The following is a 20641-nucleotide window of genomic DNA, read 5'->3' as shown; positions in this document are numbered from 1 at the left end:
GTCTGAGCCGCTCGCTGCCGTCGGAGGCGAAGGCGCGAACCTGCCTCCCGCGCGCCGGCGCCGGGACCGGGGCCGCCCCGTCGGCGGGGCGTCGCCGGCGGCGGCCGCCAGGGGGCGCGGGGCGCTCGGCCGCGCTGCACCGCGGGAGTTGTAGTCCGGCGCGGCGAGGGGGGAACTACCGCTCCCGGCGGGCAGCGCGCGGCGCCTGCGCAGAGGGGCGGCGCGGCGCGGCATGGCGGCGTAGCGCGGGGGCATGTCGCTGCTGCGGCTGCGGGCGGCGCTGCTGGTCCCGGCCCGCCTGCGGGGCGCCGGTGAGGGCCGGGGCGGCGGCGGGGGCCGTGCGGGCGCGGGGCCGGGGCCTGGGGCCGGCCGGGGGGCGGGCGGGGCGATGAGGGGCCCGGGGGATCCCCGGGGCCTGGCGGGGACAGAGCTGGGGGGGCCCCGGCGTCCTGCCCTCGCCCCGGAGAGACAGAACTGGGGCTGTGAGGGTCCTTGGGGTCCTGACCCCCCCCCCCCCCCATGGGGACATAACTGGGGCTGTGGGGGTCCTTGGGGTCCTGACCCTCCCCATGGGGACGGAGCTGGGGCTGTGGGGGTCCTTGGGGTCCTGACCCCCCCATGGGGACAGAGCTGGGGCTATGGGGGTCCCTGGGGTCCTGACACCTCCATGGGGACGGAGCTGGGGCTGTGGGGGTCCCTGGGGTCCTGACCCCCCCATGGGGACAGAGCTGGGGCTGTGGGGGTCCCTGGGGTCCTGACCACCCCCCTATGAGGACAGAGCAGGGGGGTATGGGGTCTCTGAGGTCCTGCCCCCTGCCAGGGGGACACAGCTTGGGGCTATGTCAGTCCCTGGGGTCCTGACCCCCTCATTGGGACAGAGCTGGGGGCTGTGGGGGTTCCACATGTCCTGCTCCTTTCATAATATAGAGCTCAGGGTGGTGGGGGTCCCTGGGGTCCTGACCCTGCCCGCCCCCCCAAAGGGGCCAGAGCTGGAAGCTGTGGAGGTTGCTGGGATCTTGTCCCTCCTTCCTTTTGCCATGAGATAGGCCTGGGGGCTGTGGCTGTTTTGGGGGTCCTGTCATTCTGTAGGATTAGGCCTGGGCTACAGGGGTCCCTGGGGTCCTATCCCCACTGTGGGAGTAGAGTCTGCAAGCTGTGGGGGTTTCTGGGGTACTGTCACCCCCTGGGGACAGATTTGGGGGTTGTGGGGGTCCCTGGGGTCCTGTTCTCTCCAAGAAGTTAGAGCTGAGAGGTGAAGGTGTGTCCCTGTCACTGTTGTTTGCTGGCACAGCCCTGACACCCCCCTCCTTCTGTGGCAGTGCTGGTGAGGTTGCTGGGACATAGCATGCGGATCTGAGAAGTGCCACTTGCTCTGTCCTCTTTGTGCCCTCCCTGCTGTTCAGGTGGGGCCAAGCAGCGGTGGAGGTACCCTGGGCAGCTTTGCGGAGCAGTGAGTGTTGTAATGAGCGCTGCCTCCTCTCACATCCCGGTCTTTGCATCTTTCCACCGCAGGGATCCCATGGAGTGTTCTCAGGAGCTACTCCTCTGCCAGCGCCAAGGAGAAGGCAAGGAGGAATGTCATCTGCGAGAGGACAGAGCTGCTGGAAGGTATGTAGGGAACGTCTGGGGCAACTGTGGTGGTCCCCCTTGTTCAATATCCTGGAGGCTTGCTAGGAGTCTTCCCATTCTGTGCAGCCATAAAGAGACTATTTGGGATTGGAGATGCCTGTAGCGTGGACAAGGGTGTGGAGCTTCCCATGGATTTGCTGGCATACTGGTCATGTCTGGTCCCAAGGACCTGGAGGCCCACACTGTCCACAAGGAGCCTTGAGCTGTTATACAAGTGCAGGGTAGTTCTAAGGGATAGCTGAAAAGTCCCTTCTGGATACAAGGGCCTGGCAGATTGACCTTGAGCCTGCTCTGTCTTTGGACCCTGTGCACAGGTGAGCTCAGGGCGTGCAGTCCTTGAAGAGAGTCCCAAGGAAGTAGCCCGACAGCAGGTTAGATGAATGCGAGCTGGTACTTTTCTTCCTTGCAGTGACATAGTTCAATTGCCCTGGATACTGGGATGGGCCACAGTGTATAGATGGAGTCCAGAAAGGGAATGGTGAAAGCAGCTGATTGCCAAGAGCTGCTGGGAGGAGGGCTGATGAAAGAGGAAAGAAGTCTTTGTGTGGACCCTCTTTCTCATACCTTCTTTTCCTAAAAATGTTCCTGGGCACTGTTGTCAGAGGTGAGGTCCTGGACTAGGACAAAATCTGCTGTTGTACTTTGCATCTCCTGATTTCTATTCCTGCTCTGTGTTTCCTGGCAGTGCTGAAAGCTCGGGTGAAGCAGCTCCAAGCCAGTAACGTCCCAGAGGTGACAGTCAACAAAGTGGAGCTGGCTCCACTGGGGAAGGACAAGTACCAGGTTCCACTGCAGAGAGTGGCGGTTCCAGGCCCAGCAGAGGAGCAGTCTGCTCCCAAGAAAAAAGATGAGAGCCCAGCCCGGCCCAGCAGCTGGGTCGAGAAGTTGAAGAAGGAGATGTATGTCAGGCAACTGAAGGTAGAGCGGAAGTTATCCATAGCTGCCTCCCGGATGGCGCTAGACGGACAGGCCAAGGCCAAAATGAAGGTCAAGACAAAGCCCAAAGCCAAATCCAAGAAGAACTTGAAGAGCCTGAAGGCTACAGTGACACCTACGTGGAGCCAGAGCCCTGCTGGTCTCAGCCATGCCTATGCCCACAGCAAGCCCAGGATGGCAGAAATGAAGGCACCTCAGAAGGTGCCTCGGAAGGTGCTGGAGGACAAGGACAGCAACCAGTACAAGATCCTTCAGCAGACCATCCTGTCTAACCTTGAATGCTTCCAGTTCTTGCAGCAGCCAGAGGAGGCTGAGAGCTTCCTTCTCTTGCATCACAACTCCCCTGTGAAGAGAAAGCTTTTGAATGTTGCTGCATACAACATAGTGATGCGTAGCTGGGCAAAAAAGGTACAGGGCTGGAGACCTGCTGCCCTTGTCTGGTTTGCTCTTGGTCCTGTGGTGCCAAGGCTTCTGGGTGGCAAAGGGCAAGTGGTGTAACTAGCTCAGGAGGAAGAGCTTGTAGAAACAGTGGTTGCGGTTCAGTCTCTGAATTTGTCACATCTGTCTTCAGCGACTGCACTCAAGGAGGGCATGGCATCTGCCTTTGACGGGAGGTTTGTGGGTCTTGCTGGGTGAATTTTTTGGGGCTGTTTAATTAGACATCTGATGCTGTCCAAACTAGGTGATGAAACGCACCAGCTAGAAATACCAGGCTGAGAGGGATGGAGCTGATCCGAGACCACTGAATCAGGCCACTGATCCCTGTGAAGTGACTTTGAGGGAAGGAAGGGGATGGGATCAGGGTAGATTTGTTTAAATCTGAAAAGGAAAAAAGAGGCGTGAAGTTGTGATTTAGCACTGCTGGTGTCTGTTTCCATACCCTCTTTCCTTCCTCGTCCTCAGGGCTGTTTGCACCGCATCAACCAGCTGTTTTCCATGCTGCAGTCCGTCGGCCTCAGGCCCGACCTGGACTCCTATGCGGCAGAGCTGGAGTGCTTGGGCAGTGATGAGTCTTCCACCAAAGCCGTCCAAAGGTAACATACTTCCTCTGCCCCTGGGTACCACAGTGCCTCCTCTGTGTGCACATCTGGATATTCTGACCCCCTTCTCGTGGCCAGATTTAGGGGTGGGTAGAGCTCTCCCAGTGGTCTGTGCCTACCATCTCCAGCTGCTAGGGGATGCGTCTCAGATCCCACAGGGAAGCAAGATGTGGGAGGTGAGAGTAACCTTCCTTCCAGAGAGAGCTGTATCTGCTCCCCCCTGGGAGCTCACAGAGCAGCTCCCTGGGCTGGCACCAGCCTCTCTCTAATCAGGTACCCCTTGGTTCTGCGCTCACCCTCCTAGGCATTTCTCTCCTGTTTGCCTCTCCTTACTGCCCAGTAGGAATAGCTCCTCTATTCATTTTTTCAGCACCTCCAAGCAGAATTTGCCCTTCCTGGTAGGCTGAGCCAGAAACAGCTGGTTTTTGCAGGGAGCTAGTTCTCTAGAGGAATGCGATCAGGAGATTCAGATAGGCTTTTGGGGGCATAATGGGCAAAATAAAAATGTTAGACCCAAACTGAGAAGCTGAAGGGACCCTGCAAGATCCTGGCAGGCTGGATCTAGCTAGGGCAGTTCCTGGGTCTGGTAGCACAGCCAACTCCCTTGGTAGAGGATGGGCAAAGTTGGGGTCAAGAAAGCTTTCTGGTAATCTGGTAATGCTGCACAAACACCCTTGGGTGATTCAGGGATTTATTACTGGCTTTGTGTGTTCTTTGGCTGGCTCACAACTTCTAGATGCCTCTGAGTGAATGTCTTCCAGGTGAGCTGGTTTAGAAGTGCCTGGCATTGACTTTTCTGCCTGGGTGTGTGTAGGTCTTGCATCAATACAGCGCTACACCTGTAGGACTGTCTGTAAGCAGATGTTTATAGCACACCTGCATGGACTTGTCAACCCTAAGCCTTACCAGGGTGTGTGTGTATATGTGTGTAACCACACAAGTGTTTCTGTTTGCTGGCATTGTATGTTTGTATATGTGCTCTCATTTCCCTTCCTCTTAAATGTGCTCTCCCAGTTTGCACAGACGGCCAGAATGTGGCAGTCTGCCCTCGGTGGCAGCGTGGCCTGAGCCTTTGACCGGAGCATGGGAGATTGGATTCTCTTTCTAGCTCTGCTCCCAGACTGCAGGGTCACTTTGAGGGAATAAGGTGGGATTTGCTTGTTTTAACTAGGCTGGTGTGGGTTAGTTTTTGAGGAGAATGACTCTGCGAAGCAGAAGGGCTGTTCCCAAGTGTCCTGAATGCAGCCACGTCTGGGGCGTAGTGCAGCAACAGGATTCACAGCATTTTGCAGTTCTGGCCAAGGGCGCTTTAATGCTTTCCCAAAGCTGCCAAGACCTCTTCCTTGCCAGTTTTGCTTTCTGAGTGTGATGGGTACCTGGGCTGGGGGTCTGGATCACTGCCATCACTGGAAGCTGTCTGTCCTCCTTCCTCCAAGGTCGCCTGCCACATAGGGCCAGGCCAGCCGGCAGGTGGGGCTCTGAGCTTTTGTCATCACTGTGCTCTGCTATGTCCCAGAGATCCTGACTTCAGCTTGGCAGAGGGAGGAGGCTGCAGTCCTGCAGCTTCTCCTGATCCAGCCCGTCTTTGTGGGGTTGGGGAGTGGGAGATCTCAGTGCACGCAGGAGATTCTGGTCCCCAGGCAGTGATCAGGGCTGCTGGGGTCCTGCAGCCTGGCAGTTGCATGAAGACAGCTTAGTGGCAGTTGCTGAGCATCATTCCTGGTGCTTGGGCGGTTCCTGCAGCAGCAGGAGTAGCTAATATTGTGGCCAGGCTTGACCGTTGCTTGTGATTTCCCTGTGTGCTAGCCTGAGCCACGCTCCCCCTGCCCCTGGCTAACAGGCTCCATGAACAAACTGCAGTTCTCTGCCCCTTTGCCAAGCTGTCTCCAGCCCCTTAGGTTCCCTTTTGCCAGTTCAGGCTGCGAGGGGAGCAGGGGTATTTCAGGATGAAAGAGCTTTTATCTTTTTGCTCAGCCTCCTCAGCAGAGTGTGAAGGTGAAAGCCGCCTGCTCAGCAGAGGTGCTGGCTGGGGCGGGGTGGATAATCGATCGATGTAACCTGAGGCGGGTGACCTTTTCCCAAGGACTGGCTGTGCTCTGGGAGGCAGCGCTCCCACCCCAGCAGCTCCTGCAACCCAGACAGCATCTCCCGGCCTCTCCCTATGCACAGGAGGCAGGGAGAACTGTGTGTGCTCCCACAGGACAGCATCCTGCTGCCGGGCTGTCCAACAGTCACATTGTTGGAGGACTGAGGATTCAGCCTTCTGCTGGTTTTCTGTTTATGCCCATTGCTACAGTGCTTTTCCCTCTCTCTGGGGCTGAGCACACATCAGCTAGGTCAGGCGCAAGTCACTGCAAGGCTTGCAGCAGTTGCTGTGTGGGGCATGCCTTTAGGAGTGCACGGAAGGGAAGAGGCATCCCAGGACAGGTGCATAAGGCACATCCTGGTCCCAGGGGCTGTCGGACTCTTTCCAGCTGAGCGGGAGAGCTGCATTCCCCTGCAGCTGCTCTTGGCATGGAAGGTGGTGCAGAGGAAAGCTGCTGGGGTCACCTGCCATAGTGAGATTCTAGCAGCACCCCTGACTGCTATTAAAGGGCTGGAGCTGTGTATCGATTTCTTCTCCTGAGGTCAGAGCTTGTTCTTGGTAGGTGTCAGTCCCCAAGCCTTGCTTTGGGAGAGGTTTTCCTTTTGTGGCTGCCAGGGATCTGGGTGCGGTGGCTCTGAGCTGTGTGGCATGTCTCACGTCTGTCCAGTTGACACTGTTTAGGGGAAAAGTGAGGAAAGAGATGCCTGATCCAATCAAGGCTCTCAGATCCTCAAAAGGGGGCATCCCCAGCCTGTCTCCTCTTCTCTATGCTTAGTCTTCTGCTTAAAAACTCTTTGTTCCCTGCCTCATTTGTGCTGATTTCTGTTCAACCCCACCACCCCCGTGAAACAGATTCAGTCCCATCCTATCTGCTCCTCCTCAGATGTGTACAGCATCTGAAGAATGATGGCTTCCATGTGGATGACCTCTTCCAAAAGTGCCTATTTGAAGAAGATGAGAAGGAAAAGGTGCTGAGGGCCATCAGGATGATCCAGCCCAACTACCAGCTGCCCCCTCCGCCCAACCCCGAGACCTGCCAGTCTGCTCTGCTCCGGGACTTCTACTCCAGAGTAAGCCACAGAGCTCAGGGATGTCTCTCTGCGGAGCGGGGAGGTATTGGAGCTGGGCAAATGGTGTTCACAGGTGTCCTCAGGATGCATTCTGGTCCAGCCCAGGTCTGTAACACAAGAAGATCTTTATAGTCTGATCTCTGCTCAGCAGCCCGTGCAGTCACCCATCGGGCAGCTCCTTGTCTCCTAGCAAGTAAGTATCCTCAGCAAGAGCCTTACAAAGTAGCAGATGAGCTGAGGGCTGGCAGGGGGGCTTGGAGATGAACTTCATACAGCGGAGGGGGTGCTTGACAATGGCAGAGGAACAAGGCAGTGTCTGGAGAGGTCTACCCCAGACTCCCTGGGGCTCACCAGCCAGAGTCCTTAGACCTCTGGGCTCAAAGCAGCAGAACCCAGCAGGGACTCATAGCATGTGCCTCTTGCAGGGGAGCTGGGAGAACAAGCACGTCTTCTCTTCCTCTGGCCTTTGGCTCTTATTGCCTCACTCTTGTTGCAGGAGAAGATACCGTCGTACCCCAAGCTGGATTTCTCTGCGCAAGAGTTGCGGGAGCGCTTCCAGCAGCAGCTGGAGATGGAGCTGAACAACGCCATAACCATCGAATCAGTGGAGGCAACCAAACCTCTGACCCCACAAGCCATTAAAGCGGTAAAGCTCAGGGAGTCTGGGGCAGCATATCTGGAGGGAAGGAGGGCAGTTCAAGTTTCAGTGCTGGCAGGACCTGTGGGAGATATGCAGGGGTCAGTGGCCTAAAGAGGGGGGCAGATCCCTGATGCTATGCTCTTGCCACAGCATTACTGCTTTGTTTCCATTTCCTGTGTAGCGTAAACTGCTGGCCACCCTTCGTTCCCAGTGGCACAAATCCGTCCTCCAGTCCCTACGGAAGTCGAAGCACAGCATGTCCAAGGTCAACATGATGTCAGGGTACAACATTCTCTACCCCTACCTGTGCCTGCTGCCTGACGAGGAGTATGTGGGCATCATGCTACAGGTAGGACCCTGCCCTGCCCCCATGGAGCCACAGGCTTCCCAAACCACCATAACAGTACCATGAAGCACCGGTGTCTCATTTGGACCAGCAGAATCAAAACATGAGCCTTGAGGTTTGCCCAGGTTATTGGGTCCAAGCCCAGTCTGCTCCCTCTGCAGGGCAGCCAGAGAAGCCTCTGCTCTGTCCTGGACTTGTTTCACTCCTCATCGTCTGCTCAGCCTCATGGGAATCAGCACCTTTCTCTGCTCCCCACACAGGGACTTTCACTCCTACTTTGCTTTTTTGCTCTTTCTGCTCCTCCCTCCTTAAGTTCCTCTTTGCCTTCCCCTTTCTCAGGTCCTTGACACCCTCTCCCCACAAGGAGAATCCCTGGCTATCTTGGCCAAGGAACTAGGCTCAAAAATCTACAACAGATACATTACTCAGAGGAAGCTGCGCAGCCGCCAGTTAGAGAAGGTCCAGGAGGTCTATGAAGACTACATCCACCTGCTGGCCAAGGATAGCCAGGTAGGTAGGCCTGGGAGAGAGGGGTGACACCGGGGCCTGTGGGAGACGGAGCAGCAGAGGGGAGACTGGGCTAGGCAGAGTTTGCCTGTCCACCTCCTTGCAAGCACAAGGGCTAGATTCTGGGAACCTGTTGCTGCAGAGGCTGTGAGAACCAGTAAGGCCCCATCTAGCACACTGTGGGCCCCCTGCCTCATGGTGCCAGGCAGCTCAGTTCTGGCATAACAGTGGTATTTCTGAGCTTGAAGGTGTTATGCCAGCAGAGTTGATCATGTGGAGCCAAGCTTCCTGCATAGGAGAGCTCTGGGGGTTCTGGAGGGTGAGCTTTGCAGGGCAGGATGGGGGGTTCTTGACAGAGCTGGAGGGGAGAGGAGAAAGGGACTAGGGCCACAGATCTGGGCAGCGAGAGGGTCAGATGAGCAGGTCGTTGGCAGAGCTCTATGTGTGTGGCACAGCAGGGGAAGGCAGATCTGCAGTTTGGAACAGAGGATCAGGGTGGTGTGGGCACAAGGTGCAGAGGTGTGGCTGGAGGAAGGGTTTTGCAGGCCAGGAAACTGGCACTACAGCAGAAGCAGCTTCTCAGTGTTGGGCTCCCCCCAGCCACTGTAAGCAGCACTTCCCCAAATATCCCTGTCAAAGGGGAACTTGCAGGGACACAGAGGCAGGAGGAGCCTTCTCAGAGCCAGGTTCCGGGTACATAGATCCCATCCAGGGAACCTCCTGGGAGCAGCCTGGCTGGCCCCCTCTGACTGACCCCATTTTCTCTCCTCTCACCTCCCAGCCTAACGAGTACTTACCACGGGAATACTGGGAGAAGCTGGTGGCAGAAGCAGGCTTTGGGCCTTCCCTGAACTTTAAGGACTGCAGCTGGCCGTACATGCTCCTCTTGCGCCTGGGTATGCACTTGCTGGAGATCCTCGTGCAGGCTGTCAAGGTGCCCAGGAATATCCTCAATCCCCGCTTGGAGTCCAAACATATCCCTGTCCTCTACCACGTCTACTCCTTCCGCAGCAGCTGGCAGGTGAGCCAGGAGCACCTGGTTCTGTGCAGACAGTGTCATTACTTAACATGATCATTATGTAATCACTGATTAACCGCATGCTCTTCCAAACTCCACCCCCAGCTAGTACTGCTCTACTGCTGACTCTCAACTCTCTAATTCTCCCCCACCAGGTTGGGCTGCTAAAGCCCCACCCAATCTTCTCCCAGATAGTGTCAGATGCTTCCGAGACCATGCTGACCTTCAACTCCTTTGTCATGCCCATGCTGTGCCCCCCAGTACCCTGGACCTCCCCCCACTTTGGTGCCTTTGTCCTGAATGACACCAAGCTGATGCGCTATGTAGATGGGGCCATCCAGCACCAGGCACTCCTGGAACAGTGTCCTCAGGTGAACCTCCACCCCGTGCTGGATGCCTTGAATCAGCTGGGTAACTGCGCTTGGAAGATTAACCAGCCAGTGCTGGATATCATCATCTCCATCTTCAATGACAAAGGCAACGAGAAGCTGGATATCCCCCCACCCATCTCTGAGGCCCCCAGGCCTCCTGTTGCTCCCAGTAATTCCTCTGCCTGGAACAAGTCTCAGAAGCATGAGTTGTTGCTGTGCAAGAAGAAGGCAGCTGAAATGCACAGCTTGCGCATGGATGCGCTCTATAAGCTCTCCATCGCCAACTACGTCAGGGACAAGGTGTTCTGGTTCCCCCATAGCATCGACTTCCGGGGCAGGACTTACCCTTGCCCACCTTATTTCAACCACCTTGGTAACGATGTCACCCGGGCCATCCTGCTCTTTGCAGAGGGAAGGCCACTAGGGCCCAAAGGCCTTGACTGGCTGAAGATCCACCTCATTAACCTCACAGGGCTGAAGAAGAAGAATGCCTTGCAGGAGCGACTGGAATATGCCAATGAAATCATGGAGGAGATCCTGGACTCAGCCGACCACCCTCTCACGGTGTGTGGGGAACGGCTGGCAGGGCTGTGCTTGCTCTTGGGGTGATGTGGTGGGACCCTAAAGCACAGGGGAATAGATTGGGCTCAGAGAGCCTGCAGCTAGCCATAGGCAAGTTGCGGGGGTTCCCCTTCAGTGACTGAACTGAAAAGTGGGAAAGTTGATCTTTGTTTGAATCCAAATGGGAATTGTTCCAAATACTCTAAGGAAAGAACGTATTTATGTCTTCTTTAATTTCAGGGGAGACTTAAACATTCCTTTTATTTAGTGTAACTTCTAGAAAGTAAAATAAAATGGAAATGAGATCAATTTTGAAACAAAGCCATTTTGAAAGACAGCATTTTGAGCAGAAAAAGTGAAACAAATTGTTGCAGAGTTTCCTAAATAACACATTTCTATCTGAAAATATGGCCATGAAATGTTAGGGAAATTGAGGCATGGTGAGAGGAAGTGCTTTGCCCAGCATCTGCCTAGAGCCCAGAGGCATGACTTCCCCCCACTTTTGGTTTGGAGTGCTGTAAGAGCACTGCCTCCTCCTACCAACGTGTGCTTTGTTGTTCCTAGGGCAGGAAGTGGTGGATGAAGGCGGATGAACCCTGGCAAGCCTTGGCATGCTGTATGGAAATCGCCAAGGCTTCGAGGTCCCCGGATCCAGCAGCCTATGTCTCGCACTTCCCTGTTCACCAGGTGGGAGCCTGACAGATCTGAATGGCCTGTGTGGGCTGACTGGGGGGAGGAGAGAGAGCAGAGCAGAAAACTCAGGACAGTGCACAAGTTCAGGTCTTAAATGCTGTATTTACTGTGTAATGCAGCCAGACTTTCTTAAGAATGACAGTGTAGCCTACAGGCATCTTGGTCTGAGAACAATACAGTTAAGTGCTATTTTGCTTGAGTTTGACTGGAACAGAGCCACTGTCAGCCAGCTCCAGGGTGAGGGACATGCCGGTCTTGCCTTCTTGAACTGCAGGACCGGGACTGGAAGCCAGCCTGACCCAGGCTGGATGGGATGTGGCATGGTACAGAACAGCACTGCCTGCTCTGAAGTGCTCAGGGCTGCTCACCCTGCCCTCTGCAAGGGGCACGCTTCAGTTGGCTCTACTGGGGGCTGTTTGGAGGCCTTTGCTCCTTTCCTGTTCTGAGGGCTGGAGCTGAGTAGCTCTGCAAGAGCAAAGGGTGGAAGATCCGGGCCGTGAAGAAGGGCATGGGGACAGAGATCAACTGTGTCCCCTGCATTCGGTAACGCAGGTCTTATTCACTGTGTGCCCTATCCCCAGTCAGTCCCAGACATGCCCATGCTCTAAGCTGGGCGTGCTCTCGCTCAGATACTTCTCAGCTCTCCAAAGGCAACTGTCCTTCCCAGCCAGAGAGCGGAGTCCAGACAGCAGGTCAGCTGCTCCCGTTAGCCAGATCTCAGCCCTTTCTCCTTGCCACGTCCCAACAGATCTGCACTCTCTGTACGGCTGCTGTCCAGCCAGCCATTTATCTGCACTGATAAATCCCCTTGCTTCACAGGAGACACTGATTAATTGTTTTCCTGGTGAGAGTGGTTTGCTCATTTATCTCATTAGAAGATCAGATGGCCCTAATGAAGTGTGTGGGGGTATATCTGCCAGTAGCAATGGTCTGGAATATGCATGAGACCATCTAAACTGAAGGGCTCTGATGGTATTGTTATGACAACAAAAGATCAAGAGAGCAGTTGGGGGTGTGTAGAGGGTGCAGTTAATAAAATTCGAGCAAGGACCTTCTCTGGAGGGCACAGGAGTCGCTCTCCACCTGAGTCATCAGGGCTCAGTTAGTAGAGGCAGTCTTCTGCAGCGACAGGGCTGCTGAAGCCCTGTGAATTCTTGATTCTCCAACTTGCTGCACTGCAGGGTGTGGGAAGGGAGGGGGAAGGGGAGAGGTGGACCGATCCTTTCAGCAGCTGCAGGCTGCCTTTGAACATGTAAAGCCCAAGCACAGGAGGAGCAGGGGACAGTCTGAGGCAGCAGTAGATTTTCTGTGAGAAGTGTTTCTGCTGGTGCTAGTCAGGGAGCAGCAGGACCTTCTCACACCATTGCTCAGGTCCTGCCTGTCTCATCCAGGCTGATCTTGGTCCCAGGAGGGCAGTCAGGCCGGCTGCTGTGACAGATCAGTCAATGTGTGTCTCTGTAACTGCAGCTTTGGGAAAGGTCGGGTCAGGAGCTGGGTTGCTTTTCTGTTACAAAAATGTTTTCATTGGCCATGGAACAGAAGCAGCGCAGCTAGAGCTTTGGAGTCAGCTGTGGGTTTGCTGAATGATCTCTGGCTTGTTCCTGAATCTTCTTATCTCTGATCCTCCTCCTGGGTTTTCTAAGATCTATTTTGAGTGCAAGCTCTCAGAGCTTCTCTTAGCATCCCAGACAAATTTGTCATTTTCCAGATTTTCTAGTTTTGGCGTTTCCACGGAGCTTTAATGTCTTTGAAAACTCATGGCGCGGTGGAGAGGCAGTGTGATTTGAGGGGTTGGTTTGTTTGTCTTTTAAACCTCAGAGACAGCAGTGGGTTAGTGATGAGACCCCCAGAGAGGGAAACTGGCTAGAAGGGAAAGAGAAACTGAGGTGGGCCTGGCCACTGCTGGGAGATTAACCACAGACCTGTCCAAAGGGAAAGGAAATAACAATAACCATTCTGACCCAGTTGTTTCTGTGCTGGTTATTGAGGGCAGATGAGCAGGGCTCCATCCATACGTTAATGTCTCCTTTCCATCCCGCTCTCTCCCCACTCGCAGGACGGCTCTTGCAATGGTCTGCAGCACTACGCAGCTCTTGGCCGGGACCTTATTGGTGCCGTCTCTGTCAATCTGATGCCCTGCAATGTCCCCCAGGATGTCTACAGTGTGGTGGCCCAGCAGGTAAGGCACAATGGGGTCCCAGGAAGGGGCCTCTTGGACCTGCCTCCCCCCTTCACAAAGCATTGCCCAGGGCCACTCCGGTTCTCACAGAGAAAGGTCGGGATAAGCCCAGTGTACAGTGGGCTCGGGAGGCTTCAGCTGATTAGAGGCAGAGAGAGTGTCTCCCTCCCTGAGTGGGAATCACTACCCCAGCTGCAGTGGAGATCTGGCTGGAGATCTGTTCTGGCTGAGGACAGAGGTGGCTATGAGCCACAGGGATTCCTGCATCCCTCCCTTCTTCTGAATTAAATCTGGGAGAAGGACAGTAGAGAAATGGAGAGCAGAGAATGTTCCTTGTCTCTTGATAACACCTGGCTGGCCCACAGGCTATGGGATTTTCTTCGTTTGAGCTGTGTGGGGAGAAGCGGGGAGGGATTCAGCCCTTGGCACTGATGCCAAGACTGCAGTTTTCTTGGCAAGATGTGTAGTATGACGTCAGCCTGCTGGGAAGTGTGCTGAGACTTACCAGACTCCCTCCATTGGCATTAAACCCCTGGCTCTCACTTTTAGATCTCACTGTGTTTTATAGAGGCAGCAGCGTACCAGAGGGCAGGAGGGGACACACCGAGGGTGCATTTGCTCGAAGTTACGATCAGGGTGGCAGAAGCAGGAGGAGACCCTGGCTCCTGAGCCACAGTCCTAGTGCCATGTCCTTGTAATGTCTGGCATCACCCAGCTGCCAAATGACACAGAGCTCTGCTGAGGCAGCAGTGGAAAGCTCTGGTCACCCTGCTCGCAGTTATCTGTGAGAGCCAAACACCTCTTGGTTCGTACAGCAGAGGATCTCTGTTATGCATTGCTGGTGAAGACGGGCTGTAGGGTTTGTGGTGGGAGTTCAGGCCAGGCAGCGTGCAGCTGCTGTTGGGGGGGATGTCTCACGTGGTCTCCCCCGGCTCATGGTGGGACTGACCTCCTGAGTGCTCTCCTCCTCAGGTGGAGGAGTTTCGGAAAAAGGATGCCCAGCAGGGAGTGAAGATTGCCCAGGTGCTGCAAGGCTTCATCAGCCGCAAGGTGGTGAAGCAGACGGTGATGACTGTGGTGTACGGTGTCACACGCTACGGTGGGCGGCTGCAGATGGAGAAGCGTCTCAAGGAGATCGATGACTTCCCTGAGGTAGTATGCCTGCCCCGGTCTCCCCTCTGCTGCAGGCACCAGGTCCCCCTTGGCAGTGTTTTGCACAGCTCTCAGCCCCTGCCAGGAGTGGCACCTGGACTGCCCTTCTTACGGGTTTCCCTCCTGCTTGCGCTCTCCTTACCCTCCGAATCTCAGCTGGCAGAGGGATAAGAAGGACTGAGCACCCCTGCACTTGTGCTGGGCTTGTGCAGCGTGGAGGAAGGGCTCTGCAAGGAGAGTTGTCAGCCAGCATGTGTGGGTGGGGAGGGACGTGGGGGTTCTTCAGGTAGGGCCATTCCTCATCCCTCCTGTGCCCGAACTGGAGGCATGACAGCCTCAGATGTTGTTTTGGATACAGAACAAGGTTTGTGACTGTGCTGTTCCCTCTGGAAGTGGCCCCCGTCAAGCATGTACTTGTCCCTAGCAGACCTCTTGGAAGCTTGGCCCTCTTGATGCATTTCTTGTACTGTGACCCCATCGTGAAACAGTCCTTGCCAAGTAGATGATTTGCTGTGGCAGGCTGGTGCTGGGAGTGTTTCTGTCTGTGTGTCGTGTTCCTGGGGGCAGATGAGGCAGCGAGAGCCTCCTGGTCATCCAGGGACATTACGCAGAGATTAGCCTGCCATTGGACAAGGAGCCATGCGAAATGCCGATCTCGGCCTTCCTCTATCAGTGCACAGCCCCCAACCCTCTGCAATCTTAGCGCAGTCTGTGGTGGAGGCAACTTTGAGGCACCTTGAGCAGCCCATGGAGCGGAGAGAGAAGCTCTCTTAGCTTACCCCTGCTCCCATCACTTTGCTTTGCAATTTTTGCGACCGCTTTGCCAGGCTCTCACTCTGCCTCTTGTCTCTGCAGGAGTACTTGTGGGATGCATCTCACTACCTCGTAAAGCAGGTTTTCAGCGTCATCAAAGAGATGTTCTCAGCAACTCGAGATATCCAGGTAAGGTGCTTGCTGCCTCTTTTCTCTCCCTCTCCCCCTTTTCTGCTTCCCTGGCCCCCCTCCATAGACCAGGGAAGCGAAATGCGGAGAGATGATTCTTCTGTGTCCTGGCCCAGAGAGACTCCTCCTGCCCCAGAGGATGTGGGGGTTGTGCCTAGTGCAGGGCCAAACTCCCGTGTAAGGGCAGGACTTATCAGTCTATGGCAGGAGGTCAGACTCGTCTGTGCTGGGAAGGAGTGGGGTATGCCCAGCTGCCCATGCTAACTACAGCCACTTTCCTCTCCTCTCCCTACTTCCCCCCTTCCCTCTGCCCAAGAACTGGCTGACGGAGAGCGCCAAGCTCATTGCCCAGTCGGGACAGACAGTGGAGTGGGTCACCCCGCTGGGTCTCCCCATCGTGCAGCCCTACTACCGAGCCAGGTCAACTGTGGTGAGTATCTGGTGTGCGGGACTGAGTTGTCCATCTGCTCCTCCCTTGGCCGTGTTGGGGAGCAGAGAGGGGGCAGCAAGCTAATGGGGCAGGAGGTTGGTATCGCCCGCGGGTGAGCCTGGAGAGCCTGTAGGATTTGTGTATGCAGTCACATATCCTCCAGCCTCATCGTTCCCTGCAGACTGGAGCGTGTGGGCGGGTTGGTGAGGAATCTCTGCTGCTCCCCATCCCCACTCACTCAGCTGGGGTGCAGGCCTGTTCCCCTTACCGAGAAGCCTTCCTCAGGGCTGGTGTGATTCAGTCTCGCTGCTCTCGCATCCCACGCGCTGCTGAACTGACTCAGTTCTCCCTGGCCTGCCTTGTCCTCCCAGCTGCTCTCCAGTGGCCTCGTGTCTGCTGTGTAGGGGTGGAGCGGGCAGGTGCCTTTCACCTGCAGGAGCCCTTTTCTTAGTCTTCACAGGGAACAAGGCATGAATCAGCATGTCACTGTGAAGGGGTGAAGGATGTGCCAGCATCCTCAGGAGGGGAGGCAGGCGAGATGCCAGCGGGGGGTGACAGCTGTCATGGGAACCAGGATGCCCTGGACAGGTCCCCTTCCAAACCCTGCATTGCAGCCGGGGGACTTCTCCTGCAAGAGCAGAGTAGTGCATTGGTGTAATCGCCTCCAAGTCGGTGGCAATGTTGAGCGTCTTACGCTGTCTGGGCAGTGCTGCGTAACAGTTGATCCACTTTCTCTCTCCCTGTAGCTGAATTGCAATATGCAGAACTTGAGTGTGAAAAGCTCCAACAGCAACCAGTAAGTATTATCTCATGGTCTTCACTGAGCCCCTTCTGTCCCCACTCTGTTCTTTGGAGATGAACGTCTCCAAATGTCCTGCTGATGTGTGGTGAAGCTCCTGGCATCCCACTGATCTGTGGAAAGCCGGCTGTAGGAGAGGAGCCCTGTGCTTCTTCAGCAAGGCCTTCGGGCCCTTCAGAGCTGCCTCCATGAACCTCAGATCTTGGTCGGCACTGCCTTTATGCATGGCACCGCTCTTGTCCCGGCCCCCTTGTCTTTGACCTGAGAAGGGCCCCAGCTCCTCCTGTATCCTCTGTGCTGCAGGAAGCCTGATACAGTGAAGCAGAAAAACGCCTTTCCACCCAACTTCATCCACTCCCTGGACTCCACCCACATGATGCTCACGGCTCTCCACTGCCTCAGGTAGGAAGCAGGGGCAGCCTGGGCTCTTCCTTGGCCTCAGAGACTCGGGTCTCCACTGGGAGAGCGTCACCAGGATCATGCCTACGACATGGGAGAGATTTCCCTGGCAGGTGGGTGGTTGGGGTTTCTGGCAGAGAAGTGTTGAGGGGAGGTAGCAGGTCAGGGACAGGAAGCCCTTGAGGGTTAGCTGTCTCTCTTGGAAGATCCTCAGCCCCTGTGCAGGGAGTCCTCACCTTGGGTAGCCCCCACTAATGTGCCAGCAAGAGGGTCTACATGGGGTAAGGGACATCAGAGAGAGATGGGGCTTTCAGCACTGCTTCATGGCACCTTCTGCTGCCTCCCAGGCAGGGTCTGACCTTTGTCTCGGTCCACGATTGCTACTGGACTCACGCGCTCACTGTGGATGTCATGAACCAGGTAAAAGTGTCCTCTTGAGCCCCTTGTGAGCAGAGATCTTGCTGCTCCGTCCTCTGGACGCTTGCCAGCCCTTGCTTCCCCCGGGCTTTGCTCCATTTCCTGGCTTATTCACCCAAGCGAGGTGAATGTGGGTTGCTTGTTGGCAGTTGCAGCTGATTTCCTGGTGCCACAGCCTCATCTCCTGCCATCCTTCAAGGGAGAGGTGAGGGAGAATCTGTGTGTGTAAATCAGTGCTAAATTCTCTGACACAGAGCAGAGTCAGTGCCTCTATCCTGCCCTGGGCTCTTTCCTCTGGAGTGCTGCAAGGGCCTGTTGTACAATAGATTGATAAAGGGGGTCGGCCTCTGCTTCCCATCTCCCCAGGCTGATTCCCTTCACCCTTGTCTGGCAGCCCCCCCTTCCCATTTTTGCCCGCTGCTTTCCCTGCCCCTCGCATCTGACCTGTCTTGGCTGAGAACAGCATTGAGGGGAAGGAGGGCAAACGCCTGTTAAACTGCGACTCACCGTTGCTCCCTGGATCAGATCTGTCGGCAGCAATTTGTGGCTCTGCACAGCGAGAAGATCCTGCAGGATCTGTCTGAGTTCATGCTGAAGAAGTACTGCAGGTATTCCTTGCCTGTTTGCTGATCCCCTCACCCCACTTCTCCTTCCTGTCCACACTGATTTCCCCTCCTGGGAGTTGCTGTGCTGGAGTCCAGCTGCTCATGGGTTGGGTCATCTGCCTGGAGATTGCCCTTGAGGGAAGTTCTGCTTCCTTCTTGACTGATGCCCAAATCGTGTTAGACCTCAGCGTGAAAGCAAGGTATCTCAATCCCTTTGCTGCAGAACTGAAGTAGGACTCAGTGCTTGAATCCCTTTGTGGGCTTGGGGTGGGCCATGATTCCTGTGCCTTGATTTCCCCATTGTGAACGAGGCAGGAAGGGGCGATGAAGACGCACGCTGGGTCGGAGGCCCTTGGTTACCACAGCAGAGCCAGACGGGTAGCACAGACAGACCCAAAGTGGCCTGAATCCTGCAAAGGGCCTGTAGGTGCATCAGCACCCACTTAGGGCTGCTGTGGCAGGGGCTGGGCTCCTGCCGCTGCAGGGTGCGTAGCATGTTTTGGAAGAGCCACAGCCTGTCATCGGGGTCCTGTGGGGGGGAACAGAGGAGGGTGCGCCTGCTCCCAGGGCTCCCATGCTGACTCACTTTCCCTTCCGTTCATCCAGCCCAGGAAGAGAGACTAAAGCCCTTTGGCAGAAGAAACTGATGGAGCAGCTGTCAAATGTCCCTAAGACAGGTAGGAGTACAGGACAGGAACTGTAAAGCTCAGGAGCAGTTTGGAAATGAGGGGGATGAGATGGGGGATGAGTTGGGGAATGGCCCTCAAAACCCCTGAGCTAATAGGGTCTCCAAAGCTGGACGTATTGAGCTCCAGTCAGCCATGCTGAAGGGGTCCCCTAAGATCAGATCTTCCTGCCTGCCCTGGGCTGCACAGCCTGGAGGCAGGGCCTGAAGACGTTCTCCTGCAGCCTCCCTGGCAACTGTGCCTGCCTTTCCCTGGAGTTTAGCCCCTGGATTCTCCCTGTAAGCTGATCCTGCTGGTGCTGTCCCCTGTCTTGTTGCTCTTCTCCCATCTGTTCCCGACAGCAAGGCATTTGCCTGGAGATGGGAGCGAGGCGCAGAGCATGGTAATTGCCAGGATCTGGATGTTGTACATGCAATCGGATTAAGGCAATTAGTTTAACTCCCCCTAATCCCTAAGCCATGCCTCAGCCAGACCATCTGGCTAAACTTTGTTCTGTCTTTGCAAACCAAAACAGGCAAGTGCACTGGCCCATGCTGTTAAATAGCTGCTGTGGTCTGCCCGAGGCACCTGTGATCCGGCTGCAGTGTAGCTTCTTACAGTGAGGCTGTGAACTTCCCTCTTCCTTCCCCTCCTTGCTGCTGATATGCTGTTCTGTTCTTCCTCCCACTGTCCTGGAGTAAATTTGGAGGGACATCAGTCCCTGGAAGAGCTCTGTGCTCCCTTGCTGTCTGGATTCACCCCACAGCAGGGGTTGAGCTGAAGTACAGTTTTCTGTAGGCAGCTACAGCAGGGCTTGGGGGAGAGTCTGTCCCTGTTTCCCCCATCTTCAACCCTGCTTTCCCCCAAGCTCTCTTCTCCCTCGCTTCCCCTAGGTGAGTTCAACCTGAAGAAGGTGATGGAATCCACTTATTTCTTCAGCTGAGACCACAGCGACCAGCAGCCCTGGACTAGCTGTGGACTGTTGGCTGCCTCTGAGGCTGTGGTAGGAACTGGCCTCTGGCCCACAGGGCTCCTCTATCCTGCATCTCCTGCGGGAAAAGGGGTGCAGCAGCCAGGCCAGCAAGAGACATCCATCCAGCTCAGAAGCTGGGGCGAACTGGGACTCCTAGAGGAGTACAGGAGCAGCCAAGAGGGGCCAGTGGGGAGAGGGGTCTGTGCTGTTGCATCTGTCATTATTGCCTGCTTCCCTGGCGAGGGGAGAGGACGCGATGTCCTGCTGCCGGCTGGGGACCGGTGCTGCCAGCCCGCCCTGGGGAGGGCTGCACCTCCCTGGTGCGGAGTCAAAGGGGTGATGGATAGACCGGTGCTGGCTTTCCTCCATCCTCGCCCCAGCACTGCCAGACTTCACAAGCAATGTCCCTGCCACTGCTGCGACCTCCAGAGCGGGCCGGGCGAGCCCCGGTTCTGGGTCCTTTCCATCCCCTCTCCTCTTCACCACTGGGGCTCGAACCACCCAGAACGTTAGGCCACTTCGCTGCCCTGCTGAGTGGAGGGGGCTGAAGCTGGCTGGAGCAGGAGCCTCCTGGCTTTTCCTAGTGCTCCTCTTAGCTGGGGCTGGAGCTCTCTCTCCTTTAGCCCAGTCCTGCCTGTCGCTGAGGCCTGCCGGGACAGGTGGGTGTTGTTCCTCATGTGCCACGGTTGGGCTGTTGGGCACTAGCACACTTCTCAGTAGCCTCTGCTGCTCCTGGCTGTTGCTTAGCTTTCTCATTTCCAGGGATCTGTTTAAATTCTGCTGGCTGGGTCTCAGCCAGGGAAAACCATTAACACTGGGGCAGAAGTGTACGATACTGTAAATAAAATGGTTTTTTTTGGAAATACGACTGGAGAATCACATCCCTCTCAGCATCTTTGCCAGAAGTCAGAGAGGCGCCTAGGCTCTCTGCTGATGTTACCTGGGCACGGGGGGAGGTAGGGCTGCTGCTCCCTGCACCCAGACAAGCAGGGTGCAAAAAGCCGGTGTGAAGCTGGTGTTGTGCAAGGCTGCCGCAGCTTTGCTGGGTGGTTGGGGCTTCAGCTGTTCATGGGGGTACATCACATCTTGAAGTGTTTTGTAACAGAAACTGAGACAAAACTTTCCTGCAGTGTTTGCTGTCAGTGCAGACTGGCTGAGATGTAGCTGCAGTGAGTGCAGGGGG

General features: G+C 55.7%; 1 protein-coding gene across 3 annotated transcripts; it reads left to right on the top strand.

The window, feature by feature from the left end:
* Positions 1 to 224: 224 nt before the first annotated feature.
* On the top strand, positions 225 to 20321 carry POLRMT (RNA polymerase mitochondrial). 3 transcript variants are annotated; one of them, XM_067312601.1, is made up of 21 exons: positions 225 to 311; positions 1513 to 1608; positions 2315 to 2973; positions 3469 to 3599; positions 6575 to 6761; positions 7258 to 7407; positions 7583 to 7750; positions 8087 to 8257; positions 9036 to 9275; positions 9428 to 10207; positions 10769 to 10891; positions 12954 to 13076; positions 14049 to 14228; positions 15084 to 15170; positions 15487 to 15600; positions 16347 to 16396; positions 16703 to 16801; positions 17146 to 17218; positions 17741 to 17823; positions 18427 to 18497; positions 19379 to 20321. In XM_067312601.1, exons 1-21 carry the CDS (start codon positions 254 to 256, stop codon positions 19426 to 19428), a joined length of 3693 nt encoding a protein of 1230 aa, XP_067168702.1. In that variant the 5' UTR covers positions 225 to 253; the 3' UTR covers positions 19429 to 20321. The 3 variants fall into 3 exon arrangements, with proteins under 3 accessions (XP_067168702.1, XP_067168704.1, XP_067168703.1); XM_067312603.1 differs by lacking the exons at positions 17146 to 17218; positions 19379 to 20321; XM_067312602.1 differs by lacking the exons at positions 17146 to 17218; positions 17741 to 17823; positions 18427 to 18497; positions 19379 to 20321 and adding an exon at positions 17582 to 17734.
* Positions 20322 to 20641: the final 320 nt, after the last annotated feature.

The sequence above is a fragment of the Apteryx mantelli genome, chromosome 30, assembly GCF_036417845.1.
Source record: "Apteryx mantelli isolate bAptMan1 chromosome 30, bAptMan1.hap1, whole genome shotgun sequence".
NCBI lineage: Eukaryota > Metazoa > Chordata > Aves > Apterygiformes > Apterygidae > Apteryx > Apteryx mantelli.
This window is presented reverse-complemented; position numbering and strand designations above follow the sequence as displayed.